The sequence below is a fragment of the Pan paniscus genome, chromosome 17, assembly GCF_029289425.2.
Source record: "Pan paniscus chromosome 17, NHGRI_mPanPan1-v2.0_pri, whole genome shotgun sequence".
Taxonomy (NCBI): domain Eukaryota; kingdom Metazoa; phylum Chordata; class Mammalia; order Primates; family Hominidae; genus Pan; species Pan paniscus.
In genome coordinates, this window is record NC_073266.2 from 64,222,954 (window position 1) to 64,245,680 (window position 22,727).

Sequence of the window (22,727 nt, forward strand, 5' to 3'; positions counted from 1 at the left end):
TATATACATGTATACATATGTACATATAGCTATACACATATGTACTTTACATATATGTATAAACACACAAAGGAACGTGAATATATACATATACACACACATAAACTTATAAGAAAGTAACTTCAAATATAATGGCATAGCTAAGTTGTAAGTAAAAACTGTTCTAGACACTTGATTAGCAAAACAAAAAATCTTGGCCCTCACGGAACTTACATTCTAGTGGAATATTAATAGTTGAGCACATCAAGGAGTGTAGGTCAAGTGGCTGGGGGAAATGCTGCTGACTGGCAAGATTACACCTACATTTCCAGGGCAGAGAGAAGAAAATAAGTTCCCAAAGATAGAAAAAGACATGTTGGCACAATAGCCAAGAAATGGAAGAGACTGTGTCAACTGCAGATGTTGAAACTAGTAAAAATCAAGTCCAAGAGACTTGGCAATTAGGAGCACATTTGACTTCAACAAAAATAATTCCAGGAGTGTGATGGCAGCTGAGATTCTAGCATGTAAACTACTTGCCAGCGACTTTAGGAGATTACCCGAGCCACTCTGTTGCGCCAATGTGACAAAACCCACCCTGAATAAATCCAACCTCTGACTGCTTCCACAACTATGGCTTCGACAGTGGGCATTACTGAAGAAAGCACTGCCATTTAGCTATCACTGTAAGTCTACGGTGTCCAACTCACCGCTAGTCCATTCTCTAATTCTCCAGGATTGCTATTTCAAACTAGCTGTTATACTCATACATCATCCTTACCTCCTCCTTGCTTCTGGAACCAATAACATCAATCATATGGTTCTCAAAGACATGAAAGCCAAACCACTAAGTAACTCTTTTAACTCTCTGCCGTTCAAATGACACACATGCCTATGTCCACAACCATCCCTTCATCTGCCTTTGATCTGGATCCCAACTTCCTCCTCCTGTTCAGGAACCTTGGTGTACCAATGATCTTAGTCAACCTCTCCTGCACCTCCCGCATTTTTACCTCTACTGATTCCATCTCACTATCCTATTAGCAGTTAAACATGAAATTCAAGTTTCTTCCACTAAAAAAAAAAAACACAAACAACAACATCAACAAAACACGCCAGGCGCAGTGGCTCACACCTGTAATCCTAGCACTTTGGGAGGCCAAGGCAGGTGGATCACCTGAAGTCAGGAGTTCAAGACCAGCCTGGCCAACATGGTGAAACTCCTTCTCTACTAAAAACACAGAATTTAGCTGGGTGTGGTGATGCGTGCCTGTAATCCCAGCTACTTGGAAGGCTGAAGCAGAAGAATTGCTTGAACCCAGGAGGTGGAGGTTGCAGAGAGCCGAGATCAGACCACTGCATTCCAGCCTGGGCAACAGAGAGGCTCCGCATTAAAAAAAAAAAAAAAAATCCTTCAACCACATACAATTCTATTGCTGTAGCTCTGCCCTTCATAACAGTTTTTAAACAGTTGCCCATACTTGCTACTGCATTTCTTTACTTTGGGGTCCTCTCCCACCACAAACTAGGTAGACCCTGATCACTCCACTGAAATTGTTCTTGATGAAATTATGATACGGCCTGGTTAAGAAAGCCAAAGGAAGACAAAAATTACCACAATTCCTCATTTATAAGATTCATATTCCTCCCTCTCCTACATTTTAATAGGATACATATTGAAGTACTTTCATTGACCAATGAAAGCAATGGGTCATAGTTTAATTAGCAGGTTTAATTTTTCTTTAATGTCTTACAATCAGGTACTTAGATTCAATAAAATATGGTGGTATTTTAAATGAAAGTTTTTTTTAAAATGGATACTTACTTTTTTAGGTTGTATCAGCAGCTTTTAACTCCACTAACCACTTGCTTCTTGAAATACTCTATTTTTTGGCCTCTGTAATACCACGTTATTTTCCTTCAGTTTCAGCTGCTCCTTCTTGATTTCCTTGTGTTCCTTTTCCAGTCTTCTTTTCTCACTCATGAACTCCTCTGGATGAGTTCATCCACTTTCATAGTTTCAGTGCTACTACCCATCAATTGGTAGGATATGTCTATAGCTTGTCAAATAGCAGGTGGGCATGTCTTTCAGACATCAGGTCAACTGATTTTTGTTCCAGTTCCAAAGTATTGAGTCTAATAATGATTTGGGTCAGGTGGCTAGCCATCACAGTGAGGATAAATTATGTTTACAATTATATTGTATCACTCTGTGTAGTGTACCTGACCCAGATAAGGTGGTCCTCAGTACATAACCTAGAGTAGATCATATGAAGAATTTCTCCAGCCTTTTATACACAGTAGGGTGGGTCTACAAGGAGTTGCTTACACTTCCAGGTTTAATACACCTACTCCCACATTATTATCCCCACTGTGCACTGCTCTACCCACCCCTCATTAATGGCCCTTGCCCCTGTAAGTTTTGGAGTTCAGAAGGTGCGTATGCTGCCTTTCAACACCCCAGCATCCATCTCCCGTACCACCTACCCTAAACATGCACCTCCTTCTGTTTTCCTCTCTTGGTGAATGCTTACTGCTGAGGTATTATATATTCCAAAGGTATTGAATTTCCAGTCAGCATAAGTCAAGTGCAAATGGTTATCCACCATTTCTTCATCCACCAATATTTACTGGGCACCTTCTATGTAGCCCATATCATGTTAGGCTCTGGGATGCAAGTGAAAAAAGTTATCACCTCTGCCCTCATGGAGCTTACAATCTAGTAGGGGAAACACACAATATGCAGGGATTATTTTATGTATTAAGAGTATATAAACCAGGGTACTGGGATAATAGTTAGGGAACACTTGCTTTTTAGATAGAATGATCAAGAAAGGCCTCTGAGAAAGCAGTTAAAACTGGATTTGAAGCCTGACTCCTCAATTACAAGCTGCATGACCTTGGGCAAGTAAGTCGCTTATCCTCTCAGAATCTGTTTCCACATTTGTAATATGGAGATAATCATGCCAAACTCAACAAATTCTCATTACTGTTTTACAAGGCCCTTCACGATCTATCTATGCATATTTCTCAATATTCCTTAGCAAACTTCCAGCAATTCTAAACATTTTTGGCCCTCTTTTTGGACAAGCTTTTAATCAATCCTCACATTTCTCCACATTACTTCTATTAAATCATTGAGGTGCCTCATTTACATGCTCTTGTAGCACCCTATACTTTGTCTTTTACCATTAACATTGTAATCTCCCTATTTCACACCTCTGTTGACGCTACTGGAGCACAACTTTGGTGGGGGCAGGATCCTGCCTTGTGTTCCAAGTGCCTGATACAATGCCTGGCACCTAATATAATCTCAAATACTGGATGACTGAGACCCTTTGTAAGCCAAGAAAAGCAGCAGTAGAGAGGTGAGAGACATGGAGATAAGACAGGGGAAGTCTGACAGAGGAAGGTCCTGAAGATGACAGGAGGAGACCAGAGTCAGTTGGCCTTAAAGGCCTACCTCATTCTCTGAAACTGGAAACAAAAAAGGATGGAGGTGGTCATAGGTGGGGAAGAAATCATGTTTTCGGACTGTCCCTTCTGTTTGAATTAAGCAGCAAAGTCATCTTCTGAGAAGGAAGTGGCCTGAAAAGAGGGCAATAACATTTGTTATAACTGATGAGAATGGGCAAAGGAACTATGCTACGTCATGTTGGAGGATGGATAGGTTACTGAGGATTTCTTCAAGGCTGCAATAATGAAAGAACAGTCTGGACAAGTAGCAAAGAGGAAAACAGAAAGCGTGGTTCAGTAGAAGAAAATGCTGGAGGTAAAGTAACCAATACCTCACAGACCAACTTGGATAAATCATCTATAGAATGTTCAAGATATTGAGAATAATGACCAGAATCAAGGAAGGCAAGGAACACTGTGAGTCAAAGCTTCCAGCAAATCAAAGGGAATGATCAGGCAGTTATAAGACTAGAGGTAGCTAATAGTATAACCTCTTGGCATGAGCTTCAGAGGCAGAGATTTTTTAGAGATGTGTAACGATGCAGTAGGGGGGAAGGACAGCAACCACCGTATCTTGAGATATGTAGAATGTGAACACAGCCCACGCTGGTGTGAGCTGTAGGGTATGGCAGGGCCTCAGGTGGCAGCCAAATTTGTAATGGGCAAGGCAGTGAAGAGAAAAATCAAAAGAAAAGGCTAAGATGTAGCCAAGTATGGCCTAGGAAGGGATCAGTGACTGGGGCGTGACTAGAACATAATACAGAATGGAGATAAGTGAAGGCAAAAATGGATGACAAGGGAGGTTTGTACTTTTATTTAAAAGACTGCAGAAAAACCAGGAATGAGCCCCATGGATGCTTCATTTCTGAAATCCCATGCTTAACATTCATCACTGTCTCCCATACATGATTCGTCTTCACTCTAAACGGCCTCCTGTCTCTGTAGACAGTGCCATTAACATCCAAGTTACCCAGGCTTGAAAAATGGATGAAAAATGCACTCAACCCTTACTCCTATATTCAGTCACTGAATCTTGAGTCTTCCTTTGAAATGGCTTCAGCATCCACTCCTTCCTTATTACTCTGGCCATCATCTGAAACCAGTTCTCATAATTTTAAGTCTAGATTCCCATATCAGTCTCCTAGATAGCACAGCTAATTAACATCACTTCAGTTTACGCAGAGAGCTTTTGGGGTAAGTCTAGGTCAGACTCCCAAGTCCACTACTCATTCACTGTGACCTTTGGAAACTTACCTAAACCTGTTTCATTTGTAAAATGGGGAATAACACCACTTTCCTCTGAGAAGCCATTGCAAGAATGAGACATTCTTGGAAAATTCTTTGCACAATGCCTGTTACTGGTTTTTTTTTTTTTTGTTTTTTTGGGTCTCACTCTGTCACCCAGGCTGGAGTACAGGGTCATGATCCTGAGTCACTGCAACCTCCGCATCTCAGGTTCAAGCAATTCTCATCCCTCAGCCTCCCAAGTAGCTGGGATTACAGACATGAGCCATCATGCCCTAATTTTTTGTATTTTTAGTAGAGATGGGGTTTTACCAAGTTGGCCAGGCTGGTCTCAAACTCCTGGCCTCAAGTGATTTGCCTGCCTTGGCTTCCCAAAGTGTTGGGATTACAGGCATGAGCCACCATGCCCAGCCTAAGAATTCCTGATTTTTGGAACCTTGATTATAAGCTGCCTGACGTCTGGAACCAAAACTTCTGTAACACTCTATTCCACGTGTACTTACAAAACACTCTAAACATTTATTAAACAGTTTGATGAAGGCCAAAATAAGAGGCATATGCTATTCTACAACACGGTAACACTCTTTGTCACTTAAAATAATTAAGCTTTGAGAACACAAAATAAAGCTTTTTTAAAAAGCCATTCAGAAATAGGAAGCAGTTTGGGAAATGACTGTGCTACGCCAATCAAGAAAATGTTGTACCTCAAACATCTGAAGGTAGCAATCTGTTTTTTTCTTTCCCTGTAGCTACCCTTATTGGAAACATAAGGGAATATAAAGTGAAAACACGCAATGTTTGCCTGTTTTTATAGCTTTTAGCCTTACCACTTTTCAGTTTGGGGATGGAATGCCTTTGGCTCAGTAGATTCTACTGGCTTTGGGGAGCTCAGAAAGGCCATAATGGGGCCTACAGAAAGAGGAAAAAGAGAGCTGACCTCTTAAGGGCAGGCCTTAGGTACAAGAGGCTTTTTTAAAAAAGTGACAAAACTTTTGAACTAAAGATGGAAAATGTAGTCTGACAAAGAATATTTGTGCAACTTTACAGTGCCAGTAAAATCATGTGAAAAGCTTGGATAGCCATACGTAGGTGTTTCTGAAACATGTCAGATCATATATATATATATATATATATATATATATATATATATATTTTTTTTTTTTTTTTTTTTTAAGAGAGTCTTGCTTTGTTAACCAGGCTGGAGTGCAGTGGCACAATCTCGGATCACTGCAAATCCTCCGCCTCCTGGGTTCAACAGATTCTCCTGCCTCGGTCTCCCAAGTAGCTGGGACTACAGGCGCCTGCCATCACACCCACCTAATTTATGTATTTTTGCTAGAGATGGGGTTTCACCATGTTCCATGTTAGCCAGGCTGGTCTCCAACTCCTGACTTCAGATTATCTGCCCGCCTTGGCCTCCCAAAGTGCTGGGATTACAGGCGTGAGCCTCCATGCCCGGCCCATGTCAGATATATTTAAAACTAAGAAGCTTGGGAAAATCTCTGCCAATGATCTCCATATCAGTTAACCCCGTTCCATAGAGTCAGAAAGGCAGAGGGTCTTAGTGCAGATGCCTGCATAAAGATAAAACATTGCATGTTCTTGGAAAATATGGCTAGACCACCCTTCCCATACCATCTAGCTGCAGTATAAATTAACATACCCATGTGGAAAAGTGGTATGAATCAAGAACTACAAAAGTGTTCATATACCCTTGACTAGAAATTCCACCTCCAGTATTTTATCCTAAGAAAATAATTTATACACAAAGACATTCATCGTGGCATTATGAGATATAATCTAAACTGTTCAAAATAAGTAAAGGTTATATGAAACATGGCACATCCATAACAATGGAGTACCATAAAATTAATAATAGTTGACACAGTTTTAATGACATGGAATAATGCCTGTAGGTTCAGGGGAAAAACCCCAAGATATAAATTACACTGAGAATGATGAAACTAAGTAAAAATATGCGGAAGTAGCAAAGACACTACTGGCAAGGAATATGCAAAAATATCAAGTGATTTTTTTTCTGGTGACAGAATCATAGGCAATTAATTGTTATACTTTTCTGTATTGTCTAAATTTTCCACAATAAGCATGTACTACTGACATAAACAGAAAAAACAAACATTATTCAACCAGGCAAGCATTAAAGAATGGACATTGTGTACAGCTTTATTTCTTTCTTTTAGGAATTGCAGGTTCCTAACAAAGTAGGGGTGAGGGGGGTGTTACAAACCAGTCACTAGGCAGGAACATTAGACTCCAAAAGCAGAGAAATGCTTAATTTTCTTCTACCTGTTTCACCACATTCATGTAGAACTGTAGTAAAAAAGATGGTGAATCAGGCTGAATCAATCTAAATAACAACTTAAGGCTCCCAAATCACATGAACCTAGGACCACTAAATCCAATGTCAGACATGTTTAAATGGTGCACTGCTCTACATTTTTCTATTATGCAAAGAGCTAGAAAATAATGGTAGTGTCATTATGATATTCCATGAAAATGGAGAAAATCTTTCAGGAAAAATTAAGAAAATAAAAATGTTTACTAAAGAAAGAATGGTCCGGCTAAGTGCTTTTTTTTTTTTTTTTTTAAACCAACTGAAGGCCAGAGAAATGAAAGGCATACCTGTGAATTAAATTAATGCTTTAAAAAAAAATTGACTTTACTTAAAATACAAACAAACGTCAACTAATGAATACTTTATTGGCAGAAAAAAAAGACAACTTGGCTGGAAATGCTGAGTGTCTTGGACTGGTCTGAAGGAAGAACATCTGAAAGGTCTGAATGTCAAAGTCAGAACAGTCTCTGGTCAATCCTACTTTGCTTAAAATCCAACATTTTACCTTTCTTCAAATTCCTCAAGACTAAGAAAAACTTGGTTTTATACCAAGAATTATGAATCAACTACACTTGCTATCCCTTACATCACATTTTCATTCTAGCTTTTCTGAAACACATTACCAGATAAATGCCATATAACCTAAATTCACCTCAATGCTTTCATTTTGCCTTTACAATTACCTTAGGACAGATGCCAAGTTTTTATAACTTCAGGCCAGAAAATCCTCAAGTGGCTCACCTAATTGTCAGAAAGTGAGTGAGTGACAACAGACCTCAGGCATGAAACTATTTTCAGCACCAATTACACTGTGGGGGGTTACCAGAACAAGAAAAGGCCTTCATAGTTCTAAGTGAAGAAAGATAAAAACATTTTATTTTGGCCAGGCGCGGTGGCTCATGCCTGTAAATCCCAGCACTTTGGGAGGCCAAGGCAGGCGGATCACCTGAGGTCGGGAGTTCGAGACCAGCCTGACCAAAATGGAGAAACCCTGTATCTACTAAAAATACAAAATTAGCCGGGCATGGTGATACATGCCTGTAATCCCAGCTACTCGAGAGGCTGAGGCAGGAGAATCGCTTGAACCCTGTAGGTGGAGGTTGCGGTGAGCCAAGATCGCACCATTGCACTCCATCCCGGGCAACAAGAGCAAGACTCAGCCTCAAAAAAAAAAAAAAAAAAAATTGATTTTAGGAGGCTGACAATTACAGTTCATTTCCTAAGATATTCCAGACAATCACTGGTTGGCTGACAGAATCTAGGTGACAGCTAAGATCACCCCTCTGAAACTCCCCTTATATTTGGTTAAGCAGAAATCTGGGCTAACAAAATAAACTACTAGAAAGTCAGGGTCTGGATAAGAAACAGTGACCACATTAAAGGCTGACGGCTTAATAATCATGATGTTGCCATAAGGCCAAAGTCATAAAGTACTAATGCTCAAGACAGATAAACAACGTAAGCCCCAATTTCAAGATGATAAACTTCAAAGTGTATTTTTTAAAATGCAAGTTGCCTGTATGAAATAAATTAAAAATTTGTATGTAATTTCAGTGTAAAACACCAAAACTGAACATTAAAACTGTTCACAGAAAATAGAAAAAAAAACAAAAAAACAAATCACAATTATAAAAGCACAGAGGTATCAGTTATAAGAGAACCAAGTAAATAAACTAATTTCTATTAATATTTTCATTTACTTTATAAAACTTTGTTGATTAAATTGGGGGAGTCTCTGACAATCTAAAGGGTAACAGAATAACAAATATACATCATTTCTTTATAAGTCATACCACACAAACCAAGTTAAGTTTTTTCTATCTGATTACAGAGTCAATAAATATTGCATCTGTATTTAGAGCAGCAACATAAAACTTTATTAGAAAGAAATACTATATCTGGACCAAAAAACTGCAACATGGTTTGGAAATCTAATGACTAAGAAGGTAAAACTGGCAACTATGTGCAACTACTGCTCGTAGATTCGGGTTTTTCCCCCCCCAACATCTTTAAAATAAGCAGCCCCCACAAAGGGATAATCCATTGAATAAGGAGACGATGTAGCCAAAGAAGGGATTTGTGGAAAACCATATGAATTTAAATCAACATAAAAAGAACACACAAAGGCCATGGAAACTTGAGACGGTGAAAGAAAAAAAAAAAAAAAAACCCAAGCAAGGACAAGTCAGCTCCTTGGAGCTGCACCAACTCTTAAGTAGGATGTCCCTATTCTAACGGAAATTGATGAGTCCACACCTGGGCACTTCAGTTTGAGAAATCAATTGGTTGGACTGGCCATTAAAAAAAGGACTTTGTTTTTAAGGTAGATAAAGCTTAGAGAGAGAAAGCTAAACAGAAAAGTACCAAATCCTTGTGAACTCAAAAATGATTTAGGAAGTCAAATGAAGCAAACTAAAAAACTGGATGAAAATGTTTCTCTAAGAGTAAAACCCAGTTTTCTCTGTGATTTAAAATCAAACAAACACACTATAGAAGAGAAATTTTCAAAGTGCACCCAATAAAACCTCAGAGGTTCCCTGGAGTGTTTGGGGTAGCACGGATTGAGACAGGAAGTGGGTTCAAGCCCATCTCCCCCAACCCTTCCTTCACTTTAATTCAAACATTTCTAATTCTCTTTTGTCGTTTGTAGTTTCAGGTAAGATATCATTTTAAAAAAATGAAAAAAAAAAAAAATCTAATGCTGTCCCTTTCCCTAAGTTTGAAAATCACTGCTGAGACTGAAATTACATTGGTGAGAAATATGATCATCATAAATCTAAAACACATTTTCTATGTAGTGCTACCAAAATACAAAGTTTCATCAAATATTTCACTACTATTCTGTAAAATAAATGAGAAAATTAAGTTATTGGGAAGAAATTAAATTTTGTTATTACCACCTCCCAAAATCTGCTCTTCTGCTGGCTCCAAGATATCAATATTTGATAGTGTGAAAAAATTTCTAACAAACATTCCAGTCACACCGTACCCCAAAGTCATTTCATTCAATGGCTGCATGGAGTTTCTTTTTTGAGAAGGCAAGCCTCAAATTTATAGAAAACTCTAGAATGAAAAATGTACAATTACTAAAAACATAATAACACACTTTATGTCAGGGCAGAATCTGCATAGTGCTTTTAAACATAATCACCAATGAAGAGTAGCCAAATCCCAGAACTTCACACAGCACTCATTAGCAAACAACGTCAAAGTGTAAATGATAAGCAGGAAAAAAACCAAGTAACACGAATGCCATTTTTCTTTGATGTGATCACGAAGAAAAGTGGAAATGCAGGACGAAAAGTGGAATCCAAGCTTTGGCCACGTACTGAAACTTCATTACTTCAATGAAACAGAGCAAATCTCCATGGAAAGGACTCATTCAGCAAACATTAAGTTCTTTCCATATATTTTTTTTCCTTCACGTAAGGTTAAACAGAAGTTGCTGTCATTCTAGAATCAGTGATTACAATTTTTTTTTAATTAGAAAAAAGGTTACTTGAATATTTACATAATTTTATTGCTCTTTATTTTAACAAAAACTTTTTTCACTGATTTGTAGACTCCATCCATTAACGTATGAAAGTGAAATCCATCTCTCAGGAAGATACAGTTACGGTTGAATGTATCTGATGCTGAGAGTACAGCATAATTAAGAAAAATCCTTGCATGTCATTCGGTTCTTGTTGCAGTCTTCTGTGTTCACCCCTCAGAAAGCAAAAGAATCCATCTGACTTTCAATAAATACCAAATTATTAAAAAAAAAAAAAAAGAAAGTTTCCACAGACTAGAGATCCAAGAAAAAGCAGTTCTGATGAATGATTCCCAGAATCAAGTGAGTCCTCCTTTAGTCCAATGAGATGATGTCAGGAATGTTACTTCCACTGCTGGTTATGACCCCTGTCTCACTCCTGCTGCTGGATGAACTAACATGAGTACTGCTTTCATGGGAGCTGGTGGTGGTGACAGACGTACTGCTTGCTGTTAAGGGTGAGGTGAGACTATCCAAAAACATAGGAGGACAGTACTGCTTGAAACAAACAATGATTCCAATGAGGAAGAGGCTACTTGATTTTAAATAAAGAGACTAGAAATTATTAGATATGCACAAGCAATAGTCACATATTTAAAGCCCAGTGGGATTTTAAAATTGCTCAAAACTTCACATCTTTGGGTGGAAGGTGGCATGAATTTAGCTATTTTACATTATTTAGAGAATGCAGCATATATTCTTGATTCTCTCTAAACTTGTGGAACTTGTTTGCTGACCACATACAAAGGTAAAAGTACAATGTCAACAATAACTGAAGTCATTTAATACTAAATATTGGCCCTAATCTCAAAAAGAATTTGCTCCCTAACTGTATTTAGTTGGGTGTCAATTTTGAAAGAGTTGTTGAGCTTACACCAGCATTTTTGCTTAATAACATTTTTTAAAGTATTTGTTAGCCTTTCCCGGTGTGAATTGAGTATCAAACAGATCCTTTATGAATGTTAAGGCTGACCAGCTGAATGATGGCATTGGACTCCTTTGTACATAAACGTAAAATACTTGTGTCATCAGAATGACAACATTCATTCTAAAACACAGACTACACGGTAGCTAGCTATCACAGGATCCTCAGGACAGAAAATTATCTCAGGTAATCACAAAGTTTTGCAATAAATGTTAAAGAAGATCTAACCTAATCTTCTCGTGATGCCTGCTTAACACCCCTTTCCTAGTGCTTATATTTCACAAGTCCCCTTACAATCCTGGTTACTGATCCCATTACTGATCCCAAACAAGTACAAACCTGAATGTACTACTCTAATATTAACAGAGGAGTGAAGAGAGACAAGCCAAAAGCATTATATCAGTATAGAATATTTTATGTGAGAAACAACTGCACTGACTTTAGCAAAACAAGAGGTCTAGTGATATCCTGCAAGAGATGTTTTAAGTTTGTCATTAGTTCAACTGTATGAAAGATCAGTAAGGATATCTGATTCATATTCCCCATTCTAAAGATTATGCAGCTTATCATTAGAGACACTGGATTATGGAACAGGAATTTAAAAGTCAAGTTGTTTAGACTACATGATTTCCAAGGCCGGTGAATAAAACAGGAACAACAGTCCCAGGTTTAAGTTGCCAGTCAGAGGGACAGCAACAAGTAAAATTCAGACTGCCCTTCAAAAGAACAAGTTATTTAATGCTTTGGATAGATAACTGTTTTGGTTCATCAATAAAATGAATGCCACATACAGAGTCAAGGGACATTAGTTACAGGGAGAACAGTTCTTAAAGAGCTTCCAAGGAGCTCTAAAGATGGTTGAATTGCCCAGTATTAAAACTCTTTTCTAAAATCAAATCAATTTCTAACTTTCCACTAAAACTGGGGGGTAAATCTAGAACAAAGCCCAGAAACTTACATTTTATTCCTGCTACCTCTCAGGTAGTTTTTGATTGCCTTATAGGAAAAAGATACTCATTCATGAAAGTTGTGCTAGATGCTACAGTGCTGCCATCAACAGGCTCTGTGCATTGAATTCTTAGTAGTATTCAGATTGCAGCCACTTAAGTTCTAACCCTGCATCCCTTATTGTAGCTACAATGACAAGAATTAAGGGATAATATGGAGGTCAAGTAGTAAAACCTAAGGATTCTATGGCAAACTGAAGGCCCCACATCACCCTTCTACTACTGACTCACCAAATAACTTAGACCACTACTAAATATACAAAACAGAGCTATGAAATAAAAACCTCTAGGTTCCAAGATAATTTTTTTAAAAGAACTGGTCACATAAAAATTAGTAATCCTCACATCTGAAGAATCCATTTCCTAGAAAAATACATAGACACTTTCACTAGGTACCTTTGTTATATATACTGCTGTAATGAGGTCAACTCCGAATGATAAGAAATTCCTCAGTCTGCACATTACCTTGGGCCCAAATTTCTGGTGCTGTTCATGTAATGAGATACAGAGTACTGAAACAGGAGGCTGATACAGGACTTGTGCTTAGCTGACTGAGCAGCCCATGAAGCAGTGACCCGTGGTTCTTCCTCTATCCCTCCCTATACTCAACTCCTCTCAAAGTCTTTTGTTCTATGTCATTTTCTCCCTTCACTTTTCTCATGCCTTCTCCTCCTCTGCTCTGCCTCTGCTATAAGCCTGTCTGTGCAATCCAGGCTCACTGCAAGGTCTTCATGTTGGGACACCGAGCTACTAGGGTTTCTCATCTTTGACAGAGAAAACGGGGATGACTGACATATAGCAACTTTAAACTGGGGCCTCCCCAAAGTCCAAATCTGAATGTCTTTAAAAACAATGAAGAATCAAGTTAATGAGTCAAGTCTGTCTAATCAGGTTTAGCTATTGATTTTCTATATATAGAATGTTTTAGCTAAAAAATAAAACTGTATTTGTAAAATTTTAACTTCTAGTCACCCAGCACTGCTTCTATTAATTCTAATCATTCAAATGCTTGTAAGAGATGCCAACTGATTAAGCTAAATAAAACAGAATTTAAAATTCAGATATTAAAGACAAAAATCAGAAACTGAAAACAACTTTATTCCTTCAAATAAAATTGTGAAATATTTGCACAGTACTTCCTTTCCATCAATGTAAGTAATTCAGAGATGACTGTCCTGATTTTATGCAACTGGTCATTTTTAGTTAGTATGACATAACCAACAATCAAATACAAATTAGTTGCTTAAATTCAGGATACATACCTGGGGATCAACTGGAATAAGGGAAAGAAAATCCAAACCTAAAACAAAAATGCTTTGTTAATAGTTGTCTCATATTTTGGGAGACCAGAATTATTTCCCTAAATCATCTTTATCACAAATCACAAAACATTTGTGGTAAATGCTTACCACTCTGTCACAGAGAAGTTCTATACCATGATCAGTGATATTTGAAATGTTTAAAACCCAAAGATGAATATATTCTCTGATAAAACAACTGGAAAAACTAGCTCCCAGAGACTCAAATGCAGAAGTCCAAAAATTTCCAGTGAAGGACTAGTCAAAACAAATATTTCCCCCTTTGCCGCTTAACAGAATGAGAAGCAATAAAAATGATGAGCTAATGATCTGGATTTGAATCATCTAAAAAAAAAAAAACATACTTAAGCTCTTAAGATATTTCACATTTATTTTTCAGAAATACAGAGGTTCATCTAAGTATCGCTTCTTAAACAGATGTCTATTTCAATGACAGCTCTCTGTCCCCGCTGTCCCCACATCAAGAGCAGTACATAGTCCAACGCTCTGCACAAAGCACACACTCGGGAATTGCTGCGCTAACAGGGTTATCAAGGGTTACTGGGTTCTGAGCTAATGTAATTTTCTGAACCAGAGAACTGTAATTGTCCAATTCGATTTTAGAAAGAGGAATGTGTAAAAGGTTGTCCAGTAATATACTTTTGACGTATTCAAGTAATAACAATAAATAAAATTTTTAGGTCTGAAAAGTCTAGTAATAAACTTCAACATCAGTTCACCTAGACCTCCCTGTGTGACTAAACTCTCTTTAATTATTTCAAAACATTAAAAAAGAAACCATAGGTCATTACGACAGGCCAATTTCTATTCAATTCCGTGAATTTTTATGCTGGCATTCAGAGACACCCCGAATATAACCACCACACAGAGAAAGTCTGACATTATGCTTTTATGCAAAATAGAGAATATCAGTGGGGACATTTAAAATATTTACTAACCAGTATGAATTTATAACTCAAAAAATTTAAATATATTTATTCTCTTATAATCTCCAAATAAGGGTATTACAAAAATGCTTATCAAGTGATACAAGCTATAGCACCAATCATTTGAAAGAAATCATTCCAACGATTTCTAAAGCCTTTTTGAAAATTGTTGCTACAGATTTTTTTTTTTCCTTTTTTTGGGAGACACTGAGTCTGCTCTGTTGCCCAGGCTGGAGTGCAGAGGCACAATCATAGGTCACTGCAGCCTTTACCTTCTGGCCTCAGCTTCGCAAGAAGCAGGAGCTACAGGTGTGTCACTATGCCCAGCTAATTATTATTTTTTTTTTGTAGAGAGAGGGTCTCACTATGTTGCCTAGGTTGGTTTTGAACTCCAGAGCTCAAGTGATCCTCCCGCCTCGGCCTCCCAAAGTGCTGGGATTACAGACATAAGCCACCGCACCCAGCTTGCTGTAATTTTTCATTTCATATGTCTGTCACTAGCTATATGACACGGTGGTTTGAGCCAATACTAAACCAAAGAGAATTACAACAAACTTTTCCAATGACTTCTCTATTAAAATGATAATAGGTGAGATATCTCAATAAGCAGATTTTGTCTTCATATTAATAATATTCAATAAATCCTCTCCCTGCTTGTGCCAAACAATTCAAAATTTGTCTAGCCCTTGTAATACCTTCAGAGTTTTGCATTTTCAATATTTCTATTATTAAGTAAAAAAAGTTTATTGGAACATTTTGTTCTGCTTCAAATGGTATAACCATTTTCTTTTTACAGTAACTTCTATCTTTTCAGTTTTTCAGTTTTCTTCATTTTTACAATAGCTTCTACCTTTTTATAGTTTTTCAGTTTCATATGTTCAATCACTTTATTATTTGCTGTATCTCTCAGTTCATGTTAGTAACTGAAACCTTTTTATAACGCTAAGTATTGACAATGGTGTTGGAATATTGTGTACTGAAGCCAAGCCACTCAAAAATGCTCATTTTCTAAATGTTCAACTATTTCAATTTCAGAATTTCAATTAAAATACGCAAGCTTGATATAAAACAGTTTGAAAATTATATCAAGCCTGTGTATTTATTTTAATTGAAATTAAAAATTGAAGCTCTATCACCAGAGAATACCCACTGAGGATCCTATTTTTGTTATTTCAATTCCAGTTCTTCAGATGTACTGTAATTCTCTTTGATGATTTCATGTGTGCGGTAAATATAAAGTTTATTTAGAAAACAATTAAGAGATTTACTTATCTGTATATTGATACCTCATCCACGGAAAATTGAATGTGGTGACTTATACAACACCATAATAAAATACCTAGAAATTTTTCTAAAATATTGGTTGGAATTCTAGATTGTTTACCAAGCATTACAAGGGTGCTGTCTATATAAAACCTGTTTAATGTAAATATTTCTCTCACTGAAACCATTTTTTTCTCAAGTACTAACAGTGAAGTTTGATATGGTATTTTAGATGTTATTCTTTCTAACAAAAAACGAAACCATCAAAGTCTTCTTGCATTTTACATTTTAAGCAGAATATTAAAACTCTTATATGAAATCAAGTTTCATCAGTCGTGATTAAAATTTTACTGCCTTGTTCCGTAAGTTTAGCAAAATGCTGTTTCTTACTTCACCATAAGTTTCAATTGCAGCGTGTCATACTGATATATTTTTATGCCCTCCGAAGTATTTCATGGTTGAAAATGCTCAATTACTTTTAACTAAAAAGCAGGTAGTGTTAACATTATTTTATTAACACTGATAAAATTTTAATTTAAAATTTTTAAGTGCTTCACTGTGAAATTGACTCATTAGATTTTTTCTCATTGATGACAACACATTTTCCTTATTTGAGTCATAAACTTTTAACAAAACATAACTGCTACATGATTAAATATGTAAATGTTTAGCACTTTCAAATTTTAATGATACAAGTTTTGAGCACCATTCGCACCTGACAATATGGCACTAGCAATAATAAGGCAGTCATATTTTTCCTTGAAATAAGCTGTTTTCCACTCCATAAATACAAATTATTTGTTTTATTTTGTATTCACTGTTGCACAGTATCAGAAGATGTTCCAAGCTTCAGTTCATTATTAATATCATTTCTTCTTTGTTCTCCTGCAGATTCAGAAGATTCATGTTTATGATGTTTAAAAGGAATGTTAAGAAATGTATTAAAACTTTGTTATCTCTCCATTCTTGGTGTTCTATTTAATATTTTATTATAAATTATTAAGTTTATCAATACCAAAACTCTTCACAGTATGACTAACTACATAAAAATTATGCATAAAAATAAAACCAAATTACTAATCACAAAAGAACACATTAACAATAAAATCAAAGTAAAACTAAACTATTTAGATATAGTAACTGCTACATAATTCATACATGATGATAAACTAGCAATTCTTCTAAAGCAAAATAGATCCTATTCTATTCAGTTATCAACTGGTAAGAAAGCTTTTCAATAATAACAACCAGTATCACCATAATTGTTAATACTGGCTAAATATCAGCCTTGGATATTAGTCTTGTTTGCTCAATATCAGCTTGAAACACATTTTTACCAAATAGCCAGTTCAGACATATTTTACTGCATTTTTCTCAAGTTTGCACATTTCTAAAAAGAAATAAAGTCTCACTTTATGCCCAAATTTTGAAATAATGTAAATTTCCCCCAATTAAAAATTAATCCAGGTTCAGAGAACTGAAAAACTAACAGGGCAAGTGATTGGTAAATTGTGTCTATGCTACTGCTAAACGGTAGGATCACTTTAATGAACAGAAATGCTCATTACCTTTTTTCAGGATTAATTTTTAATTCAAGGTCTTTAGGAAACAAATCCTTTCAGAATGCTTGCTTATAACACATACTGAGATGACATGCAGACACTCTTCCAACAACCCATGTTACAGCCATAAAAGGCAGTTGGGAATTAAGAATCTCTGAATTTCCATCTTTGTCACCGACATGAATCCTCATCTGTACCTTAGCATCAGACTTTGTATATACTTTACAAATACTTTACAATTTGTGCTAGCTGGGTCTACAAAGAACTTCTTAAAATACCAACTCCCAAATTACATGTGGAGTAACTATATCTAAGAAGCAAAAAATAACTTTAAAAGCCATTTTTTTCAATGGATACTATAAAATGTCTATTCTTTTCCACTAAATTTTATTCACATAATCTAAACAAATTTCAAGTAGCAAAATTATACCGAGCCAATTATCAATTGTTTCAATAACATAAACTTTCACCAACAGGATAAGCATTGTGCTTAAAATAAAGACCTCACTAAGGGGAGAAAAAAAATAAATCATAGGTCAAAATTAACTTCATAAACCTAGAGAAGAAAACTAGTAACAGGAGGAGAGAATTGTATTCCACTAAAAGGGCCTTCGGAGAGAAGGGAAGTCATGAATCTACTGGTTCTAACTTGCTCAAATATAATTGACAGAAATGTCTGCAAAAGCAATAGCTATGGAGAGGGAAGAAGAGTAAAGGAGGGAAGTTTAAATTTTGTAATATGGCCTTGGTTGCAGAAGTCCTGATACTAAGGTAATTCTAGCAACCTTACAGTAGATTCTAGCAATTTTACAGTAGATTCCCCCTTATCCAAGGTTTTGCCTTCTGTGATTGCAGTTACCTGTGGTCAACTGCAGTCAGAAAATATCACATGGAAAATTCCAGAAATAATTCATAAGTTTTAAATTACACACTATTCTGAATAGTCTGATGAAATCTCATGCTGTCCTGGCTCCATCATGCTCCATCCCACCCAGGACATGAACCATTCTTTTGTCCAGTGGCTCCCAGCTTTGTCACTCAGTAGCCATTTAAGTTAACAGATTAACTATCTCAGTACACAGTGCTTCTGTTCAAGTAACCGTTATTTTAACTTAATAATGGCACCAAAGTGCAAGAGTAGTGATGCCAGCATATTGTTATAATTGTTCTATTTTATTATTAGTTATTGCTGTTCATCTCTTACTATGCCTAATTTAAAAATTCAACTTTATCATGAGTATATCTGTATAGAAAAGAACAGTATATAGGGTTCTGTAATATCTGTGGTTTCAGACATTTACTGGGGGTCCTGGAACTTATCCCCCGTGGATAAGGGGAAACTACTGTACATATAAAAGATATCCCAAGTATTAAGCCCCACTCTAGGGAAACAGATGGTAGACCCTATCTTTGTAAGGAGAATAAAATCCACAGCTTGTAGGAAAAATCAGCCCCAAACAACATCAATATATTCCGAAGTTCTGATGAGCTACCAAGAAGAGTATGAGAAAATATTCTCCCTTCACCTGTGAGGTTCTATAATAAAGAAACCAAGAAAAAGTCTCTAAGTACAAATTCTTCAAAAGGGAGAATAAAATCTCTAACATTTCCTATTCTACTATATTTCTTATCACCAGGAATCTATAGATTGCTCTGTAGTTAAAATAACAACTGGATGTGATGTATAAAAACAGATAAGACCTTTACCCAAAGCTTTCAAATTTCCTTAGCACTTCTACTGAAAATTTCAAAACTATACTGGCTTCACAGATTAAGATTAAAAAAAATAAACTTTCATTAAAAAACAAAAGAAACAAAATCACTCCACATACCTGGCAAATCTGATGACATGCTTGATATTGGCGTATGGTGGAATGGTACTGAGTAGTCTGTTAATGAAGGCGGAATAGCAGCAGGATCAACCGAAGTCACACTGGGCACCCTTACAGAAGATGGCTGATACATGAGAACCCTGTTTTAAATAGCACGGGAAATTACAAACAATCTGGCTGTTAGTTCACAGGAGAGAAGAGCTGCACCACTGGGCATTCTCAGTCGTTCGTTCACCAGTTTCAGCACAACTATATGGCAGCTACTCACTACACAGCACTCCACTCTACTCTCCTCTCCCATAATAGTCTTCATTTTAACATGAACATATCTTGGCTCTCAACAGCAGCTGCGACATAAGAGCAAGTTGACATTCAAACACAATGTACAGTGCTGGAGTGAGATATAACACTTTCATCCACAAATAGAAATAGACATCACTTTTATTAATATGTATGTAATATGTATATGGGTATCAGTGATTTTATCTATAAAGAAATTTAAAACTAACATAGAAGATCCCTAAGGTTTGATTTAAATCAGGGAACCTTGAGAAGTGAAGCTACTCACTGTAGCACAATCCAAATTTCTTCAAGTCTAACTTGAATTGTATTAATTATTTGCAATCTTTCCTGGGAATCATCTGAGCAAAATTACCCAATCTTAAAGCCGACCAACTTGATGGCAATAGGCCACAATCAGAAACGAGGATGAGTGTTCAGGATTTAAAATATAATATCCAGAAATAAAAATGCTGGCTACCATGATAGCACCTACCAGGTAGGTGAAATCCTAAGAGAGTTTATGATTTTAAAATTAGCTGTTCATGCTACCAAAAATACAAATTAAACATATGTAATAAATACTTCACAATTGGTATTATATAAAACTGTATATACACTATAGAATTACTTTATAATTTCAAGAAGCAGTATAATTAAACATACTTTTGAAAAAGTTCAAGCTTAAACAGAGATTTTTTTTGCATTCTTCCTATTTAACCTGCATTTTCTCTTAGCCCAGGGTAAACAACTACAACTTCACAAGAAAGACATCCTTGAATGTATGTAGGAAACTGAGCACTGTTACTGGTCTTATGGTTGATGGTGGGAACCATGGTCACAAAGCTAGACTGGGATAACCTCTGGGCATCCTTTCCCTTTCCTGTTATTGCTGATTATTAAATATCAGTAATGAGAAATGATGACAAATTGCATGACATTCTTTGTACTCTGGAAAACTATTTCATAACCTCAATTTAAATGTCAAACCACTTAAATATGGATATCAATACAAATGTGGAAAACAGTCATCTTGAGAGTACATACATTGTTGAGTTGGCAACTATGTTAGTCTCAGAAAAGTGAATAAATAACACAGGTCAGAGTTCAGAAATCTTTGATCAAAAACTGATCCATTTAGGAAGCTTATGACATACAATATGCTTGAGGCAATAACATAAGCCTGGTATTTGAAAATACATTTTCCCGAGGTAGATAAAGACAGAAGGAAGTTATCTTCCAAAAATCAACCACATGTCTGTAGGTTAGAATCTGGAGATTTCTTGGCCTCCAGTGCTACTCGAAGACCTAAAACCACAAGCAGTATGTGAGCAATGTTAGAAAAGGCAGACTCTGGAGGAAAGAGAAGTTGGGAGGAGATAAAATAAGTTATATTGTATCTAAAGCTCATCTTTTTTGGAGGTTTGAAAACAGTGGTCCTCCACAGGGATCAAACGAACAGGACATCATCAAAAGTTTTTCAAATAACATGAGACCACCTCTCACACACAAGAGTTTATATGAGAAACTGGAGGAAGGACACAGTGGGTAAGGAGGAGAGAGAGACTGGGGTATATGTGAGTGCTGGGGAGGGGACTAAAGAAGTGGCTCTGATTATTCTGGCTGTCTCAAAGTATTAGTATCTTATTGTTTTAAAAATGTTAACAGGCAGGCTTTTGAAGACCAAATATATATATAAAGTTTCATTTAATTTAAAAAGTTTCTACTTAAGAGTACATTTAGAGCCAGGCAAGGTGGTTCACACCTGTAATCTCAGGTCTTTGGGAGGCCAAGGCAGGAGGATTGCTTGAGCTGGAAGTTTGAGACCAGACTACGGAACATAGGGACACCTTGTATCTACAAAAAAAAAAAAAAAAAAAAAAAAAAGCCACATGTGCTGAAGTATGCCTAAGGTCCTAGCTACTTGGGAGGCTGAGGCTGAGACTGCTTGAGTCCAGGAGGTAGAGGCTGCAGTGAGCCATGAATGCTCCACTTGCACTCTAGCCTAGACAACAAAGCAAGACCTCGTCTCAAAAAAAAAGTACATTTAACCTATCGTGGTTTTTTTTTCTCTGCCACTGAAAGAAACTAAAAGACTTTCTGGTACAAGAAAAAGCTAATGAACGTCTTTCTCCCACTCCCCCTTCTCTTCCTTTGCTATTTCACACTGGAGATTTTCTTTTGTTTTGATCCTGATTGCCCTTTCAACTTGAAATAGACTTACACGTAACAACAATAACAGAGCTCCCTTTCCTTCCCTGACCCTTTGACTTACATCTATAAAAGGAGTCAAGTGAATGTACCTACACACCTGTCTGTCACTACAGTAACACCTAATAACTGTACGTGTCCTGTCACTTAGTAACATGAAACTTTAAATGAGTAAATAGCTACTCCTTACTTACGCAACACCAAAAGGTTGACTGTCAAAACATGTGAAATGTGAAAATCCAATGGCGGTACAAATTAGTAAATCAACATCTAAAACCTCAGCAAACATATGAAAAGCTAAACTACTTAGTGTTGGTTAATTCCCATTACCTGAATGTTGCAACTATTAATACAAATTCAACTTTACATAGAATGGCTTAAAGTAGTCATTAGTTAGGATTATCAAATTACATACTGGGAGCAGGTTTTTGTTATCAAAATCTTCACAAAGACCACATTCAGAAACAAAATGATTCTAAAGCCTATGCAAAAAACAGATATGAGTAACAGATTCCATGAAAAAATGTAAATGGCTATGGATGGTGAAATGATGGATGTAAAAATGTGATGCTATATGTTAATAAAAAGATTTAAAGCTTTTAAAACTTGTTACTGCCTCTTCATAGGATTGGTAAACACACACAGATACGTGTATACATTATGCAAGTGACCATTTATATTTTAAACGTTTGTAACTTTATCCATAATATCACAGCACAAAAGTGAATTGCTAGAATGCTGCTATATAGCAAATATTAGTATTCCGGATTATATGCTGGATCAGAGAATTGCATGAAACTCACATTTGGCTCAGACTTGGATGTCTGAAAATAGG

General features: G+C 36.5%; 1 protein-coding gene across 9 annotated transcripts in view; it reads right to left on the minus strand.

Moving 5' to 3' along the window:
* The window catches only part of PIAS2 (protein inhibitor of activated STAT 2), a 130,669-nt gene that overhangs the window by 14,565 nt on the left and 93,377 nt on the right, over positions 1–22,727 (minus strand). For 2 of the 9 annotated variants that reach the window (XM_034943616.3, XM_063597264.1), the window contains 3 exons: positions 19,403–19,542; positions 13,763–13,800; positions 1,904–11,063 (listed from right to left, as the gene is read on the minus strand). In XM_034943616.3, the coding sequence (XP_034799507.1) occupies positions 10,884–11,063; positions 13,763–13,800; positions 19,403–19,542 (358 nt within the window). In that variant the 3' untranslated portion in view covers positions 1,904–10,883. Of the gene's footprint in view, positions 1–1,903; positions 11,067–13,762; positions 13,801–16,796; positions 16,894–19,401; positions 20,990–22,727 lie in introns of those variants that run through there. The other 7 variants (XM_034943615.3, XM_034943617.3, XM_063597265.1 and 4 more) reach the window with 5 other exon arrangements.